The sequence below is a fragment of the Balaenoptera musculus genome, chromosome 4 (genome assembly GCF_009873245.2).
Source record: "Balaenoptera musculus isolate JJ_BM4_2016_0621 chromosome 4, mBalMus1.pri.v3, whole genome shotgun sequence".
Classification (NCBI taxonomy): Eukaryota; Metazoa; Chordata; class Mammalia; order Artiodactyla; family Balaenopteridae; genus Balaenoptera; species Balaenoptera musculus.
Genome location: NC_045788.1, coordinates 22,459,291 through 22,473,331, shown reverse-complemented (window position 1 = coordinate 22,473,331; position 14,041 = coordinate 22,459,291). Strand labels below are relative to the sequence as shown.

General features: G+C 35.7%; 1 protein-coding gene across 4 annotated transcripts in view; it reads right to left on the bottom strand.

The window, feature by feature from the left end:
- The window catches only part of RASA2 (RAS p21 protein activator 2), a 113,515-nt gene that overhangs the window by 11,652 nt on the left and 87,822 nt on the right, over positions 1–14,041 (bottom strand). For 2 of the 4 annotated variants that reach the window (XM_036850478.1, XM_036850481.1), the window contains 4 exons: positions 12,611–12,694; positions 12,100–12,177; positions 8,592–8,665; positions 7,929–8,035 (listed from right to left, as the gene is read on the bottom strand). In XM_036850478.1, coding sequence (XP_036706373.1) covers positions 7,929–8,035; positions 8,592–8,665; positions 12,100–12,177; positions 12,611–12,694 — 343 coding nt within the window. Of the gene's footprint in view, positions 1–5,455; positions 5,468–7,925; positions 8,036–8,591; positions 8,666–12,099; positions 12,178–12,610; positions 12,695–14,041 lie in introns of all 4 variants that reach the window. The other 2 variants (XM_036850479.1, XM_036850480.1) reach the window with 2 other exon arrangements.

The window sequence follows — 14,041 nt, the reverse complement described above, 5'->3', positions numbered from 1 at the left end:
TTTTAGGTGGGTGTTTTTGAAGGGGGGGCTGCTACTGTAAATGGTATTATTTTTTAAATTTCATCTTCTAACATTTTGATGCCAGTTTATACAAATACAACTGATCTGTATATACAAGTCATGTATCCCAAGATCTTGCTAAATTCACTTATCAGTTCAAACAGCTGTTGTGAAGATTCCTTAGGATTTTTTTACGTAACTCCATATGTCCTTTTCTTCTTTGGGGGGAAGGGGTCTTATTGCATTGTTTACAACCTCCAATACAATGCTGAAGAGAACTGATTAAAGTGCATAATCCTTGCTTTGCTCCAGATCTTAGATATGATGTTACATTTATTCTAATTACTTGTTATAGTTGGGCTTAAGCTATCATTTTGCTATTTGTTTTCTATTTGGCCCATCCGATTTTTGTTTCTCTGTTCTTCCCCTCCTGCCAAATTTATTTTTTGTGCAGGGGAGAGGAGACGGGTTATACTTTTTTTCTTTAAAGTTTTCTTCTAGAGATTAATATATACAGCCTTAACTCATTACAATCTACTTAAAATTATTCTTGTGTCACGTCACATAAAATAGATGATCCTTGCAATAATTTACTCCATCCCCTTCCTTTGTGCTACTACTGTCATATATTCTACATCTAAATTTGTTATAAACTCTATAATTCAATGTTATAAATTCTGCATTAAACAGCTGTTTTTAAAAAAATTCAGACAGACATTATTACATTTATGTACATATTCACCATTTTCAGTGCTCTTCATTCCTTCCTGTAGATCTAAGTTTCCATATGGTGTTATGTCACTTCAGCCTGAAGAATTTCCTTTAGCATTTCATATAGTGAAAGTCTACTTAACAATTTATCTAAAGGATTATTTTCATTTTTGAAGGAAATTTTCACTAGAATTCTAAGTAGAGAGCTTTTTTCCTTCAGCACTTGAAAGACACCATTCCACTGTCTTTTGGCTTTGGTTGCTTTTTATAAGAAGTTAGCTGTCACTTGTATTGTTCTCCTGTATGTAATCTGTCTTTTGTTCCTCTGCTTTTGAGATTTCTCTCTTTATCTTTGGTTTGATTTTTTAAAAAATTTATTTGTTTATTTATTTATTTTTGGCTGTGTTGGGTCTTCGTTTCTGTGCGAGGGCTTTCTCTAGTTGCGGTGAGCGGGGGCCACTCTTCATCGCGGTGCGTGGGCCTCTCACTATCGCGGCCTCTCTTGTTGCGGAGCATAGGCTCGACGCGCAGGCTCAGTAGTTGTGGCTCACGGGCCCAGTTGCTCCACGGCATGTGGGATCTTCCCAGACCAGGGCTCGAACCCATGTCCCCTGCATTGGCAGGCGGATTCTCAACCACTGCACCACAGGGGAAGCCCTGGTTTGATTATTATACGTCTAAGTGTAGTTTTCTTTGTATTTACTGTGCTTGGTGTTCACTGATCTTCTTAGATCTGTAATATTATGTTTTTTGCCAAATCTGGGAAATTTTAGGCCATTATTTCTTCTAGTATTTTTTTCTGCCTCTCTCTTTCTCTATTCTTTTAGGATGCCAATCATGCATATGTTAGACTGCCTGATACTGTCCCTCAACTCACTAAGGTTCTGTTCATTTTTCCCAATATTTTTTCTCTGTGTTCTTTGAGTGGATAATTCTCATTGATCTGTCTTCAAGTTCACTGAATCTTTCTTCTGACATCTCCGACCTGTTGTTAAGCCCATCCAATAAACTTTTCATTTACGATGTTGTACTTTTCAATTCCGGATTTCCATTTGATTCCTTTTTATAGTTTCTATTTTTTTCTTTTGCTGGAATTCCCCATCTCTTTAATCATGATGACTATCTTTTCCATTAAACCCTTGAAATATTTATAACAGCTTTAAAGTTCATATCTGCTAATTCCAACATGTAGATCATATAGGGGTCTGCATCTGTTAAGTGCTTTTTCTCTTGACTAGTGTCATATTTTCCTGTTTCTTCTCAAACTTAATATTTCACTGTATACTGGACACTAAGAATAATACATTGTAGAGACTGTGGATTCAGTTATCTTCCCTCAAAAAGTTACATCATTAGCTGATCACTCTGAGGCTTGGTTTTAAACTTTGTTTATACGATACTTTGTTTATTCTTAATCCTAGGGCATAGTCTTTACTTCTGAACCACCGCCTTCTAAAATTCCGAACTCTGTCTCTGAGGAGGAAAGAAGCTGAGATCTCTGCTCATCTTTTTTAATCTTTCAGTTATTGCTTTTCACTAGCCTCTCTGAAGTTCCCCCTAGCATGAGCAGTTCGAGTCAGCTGAGGATTTCAGGGGAGTTCAAAGCAGATTGGAAGGCTCCTCCTTTTAATCTCCTCAATTTCTGCCTTCTCTGGCAGCCTTGAACTCTGTCCTTTTCCATTTCAAGGCAATAAAACTATGACTTTCTGGGAATTCCCTGGTGGTCCAGTGGTTAGGATTCCACGCTTCCACTGCAGGGGGCATGGGTTCGATCCCTGGTTGGGGAACTAGGATCCCACATGCCATGCGGTGCAGCCAAAAAAAAAAAAAAAAAAAAAGCAAACTATGACTTTCTGTTTGAATTCTAGCCACCTCATACCGCACAGATTGGGAGTTCTCTCAGGGGGAAAAGCCAAATAAACATAAATCTCACCCAGCATGGTTCTCATCTTTCAAGGGTCAAATTCTTCAGAGAGTTGTTTTATATATTCTGGCCAAAGTTTTTAGTTATTATCTATGAGAGAGTTAGTCTAGTACAAGCTTCTTTACTATTACCAGAACTCCCATGTCTATTTTTAAAAAGGCAACTTCATCAGTCTACTTGTGTAAGCCCAAATCCCTGGCATTATCCTTGACTTTCTCTTACTCTTGATATCCAACCCTACAGCAAATCTTGTGAATACTATCTTTAAAATAGATCCAAGATGTGATCTATTTTTACAACCTCCATTGTTACTAACAGGTCCAAGCCATTATCTTGTCTCCCCTGAATTAGTGCAGTAGCTTCTTACTTGGTCTCCTTGCCTGCTTCAGTCTAATCTCCACACAGCACTCCACATGGCAAGGGAGATCAATCCTATCAAAACATAATTCAAATGATATCATTCCTTTGCTTAACACTCTCCAGTGCCCTGCCATCTTATTCAAACTCTTCCAATGATCCACAAGCCCTATAATATCTAGCTCCTCCATGGTCTTTTTGATCTCAGTTCCTGTGATTACCCCCTCATTCATTTTTTTTTTATAGTCACAAATGTGTTCTCTTGTCTCCTGAATACTCCAGGTGTACTTGTTTCAGGGCCTTTGTACCAGCTGCTGTTAGCTATGTCTGCGTCACTACTACCTCAAATTTATCCACAGAGCTCACTCCCTCACCCTCCTTAGGTCTGTGCTCAAATGTCACTTTCTCAGTGAAGCCTTCCCTGACTAGACTTTTTAATATTGCAACTCTCCTGAGTTCTTATTCCCCTTCCCTGCTTTATTTTTTTCCATCTCATTTATAATCATCCCATATAGCATAAAATTCTTTTGTTTGTTTGTTTACTGTCGATCACTACTAAACTATAAGATCCATGGGGGTAAGGATTTTGGTATGTTTTGTTCACTACTGTCTTCTCCAGAGCTTGGAACAAAATCTGGCACTCAGCAGGCACCCAATAAAATATCTGTTGAATATAATGCACAGACAAATCAATGGTGTTCTTCAGTTATTAAAGAAAAAAAATACTGCAGAGCCCTGTGTATGAAAATATGAGCAGGTAAAAACCAAGTCAACCTAAATGTATTGAGATGCATGTTTAAAACATCATGGAAACTTCTTTTATATTGTCCATAGGTTATATGAGCTAGAACACTGATATCATATGGAAGTTGTGTAGGCTGGATGTATGTACCTGTGTATAACAGGTCATCCAAAAGTAGACAATATCTAATCAAGTTTGGAGAACACAAATGGAATTTCAGAGATGAATTTGTTAATAACCTATTATTTAAAAGAATAACCTATTAGTAGTAAGCTTGGCAGAAATTTTAGAAACCCAGAGCAGTGGTTCTTAATGTATTCAGATAACAGCATATCTGGAAAACATGGTGTCCTCTGAAGAAAACCACTTATTAAAAATTAATAAATGCCTTAATGAAGGAAATAAAAACATGGTCCTTACCACTGAGGATTTTAAAAAACTAGGGCAAGAGGTAGATAAAAGTAATGACCACACAGCGTGACATAAGTTATCACTAATGTGCTAAAGAAACATAGTAAGAGAATACTCAACTGAGGTGGCCAGAAGCTTTATGAAAACGACTTCCAGAAAGAGCTGACACTTGTTCTGAGGGTTAAAGGACAACAGATTACACAGGTAAAGAAGGAAAGAAAGGGATTTCTAGATAGAGCAACTGCAAAAGCATGAATGTAAAAGAGCACAAATGAAAGGAGCTTCAGGAGTCAGTCTGGCAAAGTGACACATGGAGAATGCAAAAGATGAGGCTGGATGAGACAGGAAAAGGCTGGAACATCAATAACTCATTTGATTCCGGCATACAACTAGGAGAACTTTTACTTGTAGAAGATGACCACGTTATAGTGGATCAATATAAAATCATAATCACACTCAGATCCATAAGAAACTGTCAAGGTAATCGTGACTGATAGCTGACTGAATGCCCTATGATATTCATTTGCCACATGTTAATTTAGTGATATTGAAGAGTAATTGCTTACTATTACTAAGTGGGCATCAAAATTTAATAACTTATTTGAGAAAAACCCTTAAAATTGAGAAAATTCTATAAATTACTTTTCCAGTAAACGGGAAAACTATTATTTGATTCTAAGTGGTAGAAATACTTGATTCAGAATACTAGTGTTCAGTAGGAGGAAAGAGTGAAAGACTCAATGATTTAAAGCTATGTTACAGAATATTTGGGAGGCGCTCTTTCAGACACCAAAGTCATAAAGTGTAATAAGAGACTAATTACTTAGCAGTCTTAGCTATGCAAAAAACTGCAAGGAAACAGGAAGTAAGCAAAACATTTGCTGAACAACCAAAGAGAGAATCCAAAGCCTATGTATTTTATTCACAGAGGAAAGTCCTGAAATCGTCAATCAAGGCCTTTTAATCTTATGCATAATTTTAACAAACACAGTACCTACATCCTCACTCATAGTATATTAGCAGTAAAAAATGGAAGTAGGGGATAAGAGGTGGGAGTGAGATGTTACATTATTGTTCACTGACAGCACAAGAAATTTAAGATGACAGCCTGAACACAGAGGGGATAGTGAAAAACTGTATAAAGCAAACACAGGAACACAAAAAAGCACAGCAGTCCAAGGCATGTAGCTGGGAAGTAAACAGCTGCACACACCCATAAGCAGCCCAGAAAACATCACTAAATCAGAGTACTATATAATAATTAATATTATCAATGACAGCCCCAAGCCATCTAGAAAATGTTAACTTACGTTCAATGAACTCTTTTTTAGAAGGCAGGGAAGCATGTAATACATTTTGGAAAAATCCAACAAAATAGTTAAAACAAAAAGCATGGATGCTTAAAACTGTACGCTTTGGTAAATAATCTTGAAACTTCATATAATAGAGCTCATTCCTCCAATGCCATTCCAACATGTTAAATTTCTTAAGGCCTGAAAATAATGTAACTTCTAATGTGTCTATTTTATACCTTAGAGCAGTCTAATCATTCTAGAGAATTTTATCATCATAAGATCACTGGATAGAACAGAAGTTCTTGAGAACTGTGCATGGACTCTGGGACTATGAACTCCCTGAAATTATATGCAAGATTTTCTGTCTATATTTGTTCATGTATTTTTCTAGAGGAAAAGGGTCCAAAGCTATCATCTGATTCCTAAAGTCTTAAACCAAAGAAGACTTTAGAATGTTGGTTTAGATTAGAAAACACTTTAAATGAGGAGAAAATAGCCAACTTATTCACAGAGAATGACTAACTTACCTTAAATTTTATTTCAGTGTACTGCTGATATAAACATAATTAGCATATTATGCCAGCTATTTAAAAAATGGTGCTACATATGTGTGAGAGCATATATACAGTATTCAACATAAACTGTAACTTCTAAAACATTAAAAATATGCTTAGCTTAAAGAATGCTGTCTGGAAGGGCAAGTATGTAGCTGATTGATCCTTAGTCATTGGAATATTTATATTCCACAACAAATTATCTGCGTGCCTGAAAATATAGTGCATTTGGCCTCTTATGTCTTACTAATATATTTGGACATATGTAGTCATTCTGGCTAAGGATCCTAAGGAATTATGAAACAAAAAAATTTCTTTTCACTTCACTCTTCGAGAGTCTCCACTGAAGCACTCTGCTTAATTGAGTCTACATTCTCTTGAAAGTATCTTATGTCTGGTGTTTGTTTTATCATTTCAGAATCTATACCAGAAGTTCTCTTAACAGATCTTTACCTAACAAACAGATTTGTCAGATTAACCAAGACTCTCCATTTCCTCTGTAGAACTTACTGAATGATGCTCATGGGATGCTGAATGCTTGTGGCTGCTAGGGTACTAACTATTAAGCTTGTACCCTTCTGTTTCCATTGGTTAGGCTGTTTTGATTACCAAGTCCATTGAGTTTGTTCCCAGACATATTTATGCCATTTTTCCATGGTGTAATTATAATTTACTTAAACATTATGTAAAGTGACAAAATAAGTGCCGCCTACCAAGAGGCATGTATTTATTTGAAAATCAGGCAAACACTCTGAAAAGCTTTTCAAAAAAGGAGACCAACACCCACACAAATAAAGTTGATTTATATGGGTGTGAGACAGCTGCAAAAACTTAGGGTGACTATCATGACACTCTAAAAGGATCCTATAATTGGACTACTTTTCAAGTATTTAAGTTCTAGCTTCACTTTAGAGAAATCAACCTGAAAACTGATGCATTAGAGTTATGTTTGCACAAGAAAGACAGAGGGGAAATCTAATCTATAGATCCATATTCAAAGAAAAGATCTTGGCTATCATAAGACTGCTAAACAAACATATAAATATTTAAGGTATGAATGTATCTTTTTGTTTGTTTTTCAGTGATTCTTGCTTTAACTGACCTTTCTGGTTAAGTGAACAACTTTGGATCCTGACCACTTTGAACAGAAGGAATTTTACTGCATGTGATCTATGATCTAGATACTAAATTCTTGCTAAGGTATCAGAAACTAGTGGCCTTCTATGGATAATGCTTTACCCCCAAAGGAATAAACTTAAAAGGTAGAGATTTTAAGCACTATGTCAGTCCACTGAGGGACAAACTTTGCCTCTCTGAAGCCCTCAAATCACACTGAAGGAAGATGGCTCTCTTTACCCAAACAGATAGCCAATTTGTGCCTTTTCAGGGGGCAAAATTACCAGAATTTTCATCTTGGAGTTAGCTTGGCAATAGTCTAGAATGAATCTTTTAACTGAATAGGAATCACAGCCTATGGTATGACTGTGGGAACTTTTGGCAAACCATTGAAACACTCTCATTTACTAGAAACTGATTCTTACCAATTGGACTCTGGAAGTTAAAATTCTGAGTTTTAAAATATCTGTTGTTCCTTATAGATTGATTACAAAAACAGGGATTTACCAGGGATTTTTAGAAAACAGGGCATACTGTAGGAACACCATTTTTAGTAACACAAGACATTCAAAGTGAGAGAAAAGTGTAATTTACATGGTGTTACTTGTCAAGTATTTATTACATTTTTAGTGTGCACACATCACTGTGAGAAACCATGAACTACAGTAACATTAGTACTACAGTAGTAACATTACATATTAGTATGTAACATTACATATACAGTAACATTAGTAAAAACTAGTCACATTAAGCAGCAGAGAAAGAAATCTTCCGTGGGGATCAGGCAAAGCCCCACGACAGAGCATAAACACAACTACCTGGCTGCCTGTGGTAGGTGAGCTCCCTGCTTGTTAAGCAGAACCACCGTTTCTTGAAATTCTTTTTTCCAATCCGAGTTCTTCCCTGAGCTCTTTTATACATCTCACTGCCAAAACAACAGATGTAAACATTTAGCTACAAATATTAAAATAATTAATCCAAAACAAAGAATTATCCTTTAATTTTAAATGACATGAAGAGCTGTCAAAGACTATATTAAGTTTATGAAAATGTCTTTGCCATCTATAACTCCTGCATTTATTTTGGCCATAGTAAGGGAATAAAGTCCTTAAATAATTTGATATTTACAACTGTACTATCCAGAACTAAAAAGGCCAAGTGAGTAATTTTCCCCTTTAACTTCCAATGAAAACAACGCTACTTTAAGACTGAATAATGCTGTTACTTTTTTCAAAGTACTACTCTACCACCCATAACCTCATTATATTTGCAAAACAACTATAGCAGTGTATGGACAAGAAGTCATGCCCATCTGGCATGAAGTTTATAGGATAGTGAGGGTGACTTACCTGATTGATGTTACTTAGGCAGTTTTAGCACAGAATAAAGCCCAGATTTCCTCACTCCTGGACCCATGCTCTTTGTACTTACTTAATGTCTATACTGAAATATGACTTTAAAATCTAATTTCATTAAATTACCCTTCTTTCAGGTGCACAGGCTCACTGGTACCACTGGACACTTTAGTTTCAGTAGATGAAATTTCATCCAAGAACTAAATGGGGAAAGGGGCAAATATTACACTTTGTGATAAGGTACATCATAAATTCAGTTTATCAATGTCGCTGATAGATAATATCGTTAAGTTCTTCATTATTAAGGAATAAAGCAAAATACGTATTTAATTGTAGAGGAAGTCCCTAATTTACATATGACAGGTATTCTAAAAGTTTATTGTTAAGTTACTTAAAACCCAGAACATATGTCCCTGTAGAAATAATTCAACCCACAATTCCTTAACTGCAACTCTGAAATCTAAAAAGCTCTGAGTACAAAGAGTTTTTTGGTTTGCTTTTGATTTACAGTAAACTCATTTACAGTAACTTAACCTGAACTGGTGAAAGGCTACTTATAGCCTGTATTTATCCTACTTAGTGTGAATATTCACTAATGTGCTACATAAACATTACTGTGTGACACACTTGGGGTATTATATAATGTATAGCATATACCTATTATCTTTCAAAACTTTGAAAAACTGAATTCTGAAATGCTTCCGTTCCCAAAGATTTCAGATACAGGATTGTGAACCTATACTGTGGGTCAGGAATTGTCAAAGTATAGCTCAGCAGGCCAAATTCAACCCGTTTTTGTAAGGCCCACAAGAACAGTTTTTAAATTTTTTAAGGGTTGTAAAAACAAAAACAAAGAAAAATATGTGGCAGTCCCCTTACGCAGCCATCAAAGCCTAAAGTATTTACTCACTGGCCCTTTACAGAAGTTTGCTGACTTTCATCATATATAATTGACTTTAGCCCTGAGAGCTAGTATTTCAGTTATGACTAACGTATAATTGGGTTCTTTGGAATAGACTGAAAATCTAATAACCATTTAGAAACTTCCCATGGAAAATGTGGGAATGTGGTGGCTCAAGAAAATTTGAAGTACCCAAATCTAGCAATGGCAAACTACCCAGTGAAAAGCATTTAAGCTTCAAGAATATGCTACCTCAACTGGTCAAGAGATTCCTGACATGTGGCCTTCTCTTCATGGGAGAGGGAAATCAGTAGTTCAGGAACAATTCCTGTTCTTAGAGAGGAATCCTATTTTGCCCCATAAATGAACTATTTATTTGTTTAGTCCTTATTTTTTCCTTTATACTTTTCTACATTGTCCCGCTTAGGGTTTAAAACAAAAACAAAGTACATTCCAATAAGGATGACATTGAGGCACCAGTGAATAATCTAAAGTAGAGTTTGTGGGCACAGTCATTTTCTCCTAAGACTGGCTGTAGACTGCCCACCAGAACCTCCACTTGTGGGATTTTCCAGTGGAATGTTTACTTCTAGTTTGCTGGAAGAAATCTTGGTAACTGAAAGAACAAGAATAGAGTTTCTTTTGAATTATATATGGGTGACACAGAACAAGTATCCAAGGAAACTAAAGAAATGTCCTATTACATCTTCAGTTCTCACAGATCAACCATCCACTAATGGAGCGTGAAAAGAGTTATTTGAATATTTCATTTCTTAATATTTGCCTGCGGGCACTAATTTTCTTATTTGATAAATATTTATTATTTATTTATGGTAATTATTAAATTTATTATTTATTTGTTATATTGTTAAGGAATATGAGGTAAATCCACTTACATAAGGTGAAAGAAAACATAATAATTAAGATGGACTATAGGCAGGGTAAATATAGGCTTCAATTTGCTCAGGGCCATCCTTGTCTACAACTTTGGTCCCCTCATAATCAAAGTACTCCTCTTCACTCTTGAAAACTTTGTAGTTTTGGACACTAAATTATATGGTCAGCCTGTTTACAGACCTATTCAGGTTATTTTTCCTAAACTTTGTGGAAATAGTATAGGATTCAGAATTATAAACTATTTTCTTCTGGAGCAGTGATCAATGTCACTAGTGAGAACACCACTAATTGAGAAATTGGGTTTCATAAGCTTTTGTACTTTCTAGCACTGCACATATCTAGACTAGTAAATAATAAAGAAAATTCATATATGAGGGCAAAATATCCTATGTAATTGTGAGACAGGAGATGTACTACAGTGATAGTGCATGAGAATGTGAGTGGGTGACTCAGAGCAGATCAGGAACAGACTAAACTCCTGGCCACCCTTAAATACTTTCTCCACTGACATTACCAACTATACACATTCCGATCGTATCAGGAAAAAGAAATCAGATGCTGCCATAGCCTAGGTCATAAAAAATGGAAAAACAACCCCAAAACAAAAGACAGAACATCATAATCTTGCCAACAAAAGTCTGCCTACACTGTCCCACAAACTGTTTCAACAATGTCCTGAGAATAAAAGGGCAGCCTTTTCTTTGCCTATTCTTTTGAGAGACTTTCTCCTCAAAAGCATTCAATGGTTGCTTAAAAAAAATTTTTTTTTTGGTTGAACTTGCGCTATGATTCAAGATGAAAAAAATCCAACTGGCTTTAATTTTTTAAATTATCACTTTCATTTACGAGTCCCTGTAAGAAATGTAAAAGTACACATAAAAAAATACAAACAAAATATACTCCTGGCAGTCACCTGTGAATCATGCTACAGAAATTGAATGTAATCTTTAAAATCTAACCATGTTAATTTAGATTCATTAAGTTAGAATTGTGATAAATAAGATACAGTACTTTCTTCAAGCTAAGTTTAGATGTACTTCAAAATAACTTTTCTTTACACATTTTTAGGGTTTTGTAACAATGCTACATTTTGTTTGGTGTGATTCAGAACTAAAGACTCAAGAAATTAAAAATCTTCCCAAAACATTCTCAACTTCTAAGTATAGCAACTTCTGTTTGTTGCAGCTCTTTTGTTATGACCTTATATACTATAGACTTTTGTACATTTTAAATTAAAGTAACTTTCCTCAGGTTACTAATCACAAGCCTATACTGTTTATAAGATATTCAATAATTCATATATTTTCTCCAATGGCAATTAAGTGCCCACTATACATCAGGTACCATTAAGTCTTTCCCCCTAGACCAGAGGTTCTTAATCAGAGGCAATTTTGTTCCTCAGGGGACTTATGGCAATGTTTAGAGACATTTTTAGTTGTAAAAACTGGGAACATGCTTCTGGCATCTAATAGTAGAGGCCAGGGCTGCTGTACATTTTACAATGGACAAAAATGCCCCTCATAGTCAAGAACTGCCCAACCAAACTGTCAACAGTGCTGCTGTTAAGAAATCTTAACTCTAGATATTTGTCATTTGTGTTACTAAGACACTGGCAATAGTAGCTGTTGCTAAAACTCATTTAGGTATTTTCACAGCTGAAAAACCCATAGTTCTGTATGGGTGGAGAAATATAGTAAAAGACAGCCTTTTCATGTTTGATGGACAGGTTAAACATTTTTTTTAAACTGGGGATTGATTCCTAGGAACAATATAAAATGTTATTTGCCTAATGCTATATGATAAGAAGTTAATATTTCCAGAGTAAAACAATCATACCTTTTTAACTGCCATAATATATCCTTCTTCTTGAAACATTTTGAAAAATTCACACATGAATGTTTCTTTGAAACTTGACTAAGAGAAAAACACATAGAATTTATATATGTTAAGTAGAGAACTAAGAATATAATTGACTGTATTTTTAAATTTAGGATTAGGGCCTAAAGGGATTCAATCGTATATTTCAAGAGAGTTATGGGGCTTGGAGCTGAAGATTTCTCTCAACAGCTGCTGGATGATTATGGCACAAAAAGATAAACAAAAGGCTTTTGCATCTGTTAACCAGACTCTCTACCCCATCTTAGACACATTAGTTTAAATGAAACTGTCTTCTGTAACAGGTGACTAAGACACAACATCTAAAAGACAACTATCGCATCTATACATATATATGTTTTTGGTTCTGCTTTGTTTTTAATTTGAAAGGGAGTAAAGTGAGGGAGAAGGGATCACAGGGTACAACAACATTTAGAAGTGTGAATACAGAGCAGAAGATGTAAAGACTTACCTTGCTTTTGGACAGACTCCCCCAGCTTCCCAAAGTTTGAATGGTTTTTGAGATGAGAGTTAATGTTCTAATTGTCTGTGGATCCTAAAGAATGCAGAAAAGACACAAAAAGTCTTGTTAGGTTTTCAAGAAATAGAATTTGTGTAAAAAGTAGAATAGAGTGAACAGGCTACTTTGCTCTAAAACAGTGACTCAAAAACGTTCATTCAAACCAGTTAAGATCTAGCTAAGGATTGGCACAATTCACTGAACTAAGGAATTAAGAGACTAAAGAAGCCACATGTAATTGACAGTTCCTCTCAAAGTAATTATATCTAATGACATGTTATACTTTCTTTTGAAAGCCATAATTTAATCAATATTAATTTTTTGGGGGAGGGTACAGTATGGCAGATGGGATTACCTAAAAAATTGTGTTCATTTTTGGAATGTCAATGGCATCTACTTTTTTCTACCATATGACTTAAAATGGCAGTTTCCAAATTTTCTGTATTCAACCCACTTGTAAGCATATTCAATACTTTTATGGCTTCTGCAATCAATTCTTTTCACCATGGAAGCAAAGATCTAAATTCAACTTAGGAAATGAGAAGTCACTTAGTTTATGTAGGATCTTAGCAGAAGGTAACTATTTGAGTCTATTATCCAGGCCTATCTACCAGAAAGAAGTAAATATCAATAAAGTTGACTAAACAGTGCTCCCTAATGAATCCTTGCTGCTTCCTTTCTTTTTTTTAATTGAGGTATAATTTACATTCAATAAAATGAACAGATTTTAAATGTATATAGTCTGATGAGTTTCCACCAATCCATCCATTTGTATAACCAATTCCCTTATCACTATATAAAACATCTTTTTTGTTTTGGAGATTCAAATACCCATAATCTGCCATCAAAAGACATGTTCAAGGGCTTCCCTGGTGGCGCAGTGGTTAAGAATACGCCTGCCAATGCAGGAGACACGGGTTCGAGCCCTGGTCCGGGAAGATCCCACATGCCACGGAGCAACTAAGCCCATGCGCCACAACTACTGAGCCTGTGCTCTAGAGCCCGTGTGCCACAACTACTGAAGCCCGCGTGCCTAGAGCCCATGCTCCGCAACAGGAGAAGCCACCGCAATGAGAAGCCTGCACGCTGCAGCGAAGAGTAGCCCCCGCTCGCCACAACTAGAGAAAGTCCGCGTGCAGCAATGAAGACCCAATGCGGCCCCAAATAAATAAATAAATATTTTAAAAAAGAGATTAAAAAGAATCAAAATAAAATTAAATTAAAATTAAAAAAGAAAAAGGCACGTTCAAGAAAATTTAGATACAGAAATGCTTTAGTTTAGTGTTTGGTTGGCATTCCTTAATATTTTACTATCCCCACACTGAAAATAGGCAGTGACTGTGAAGGTGAAGAGATGACCAGGATGTAAGGCAATTCTGGAAA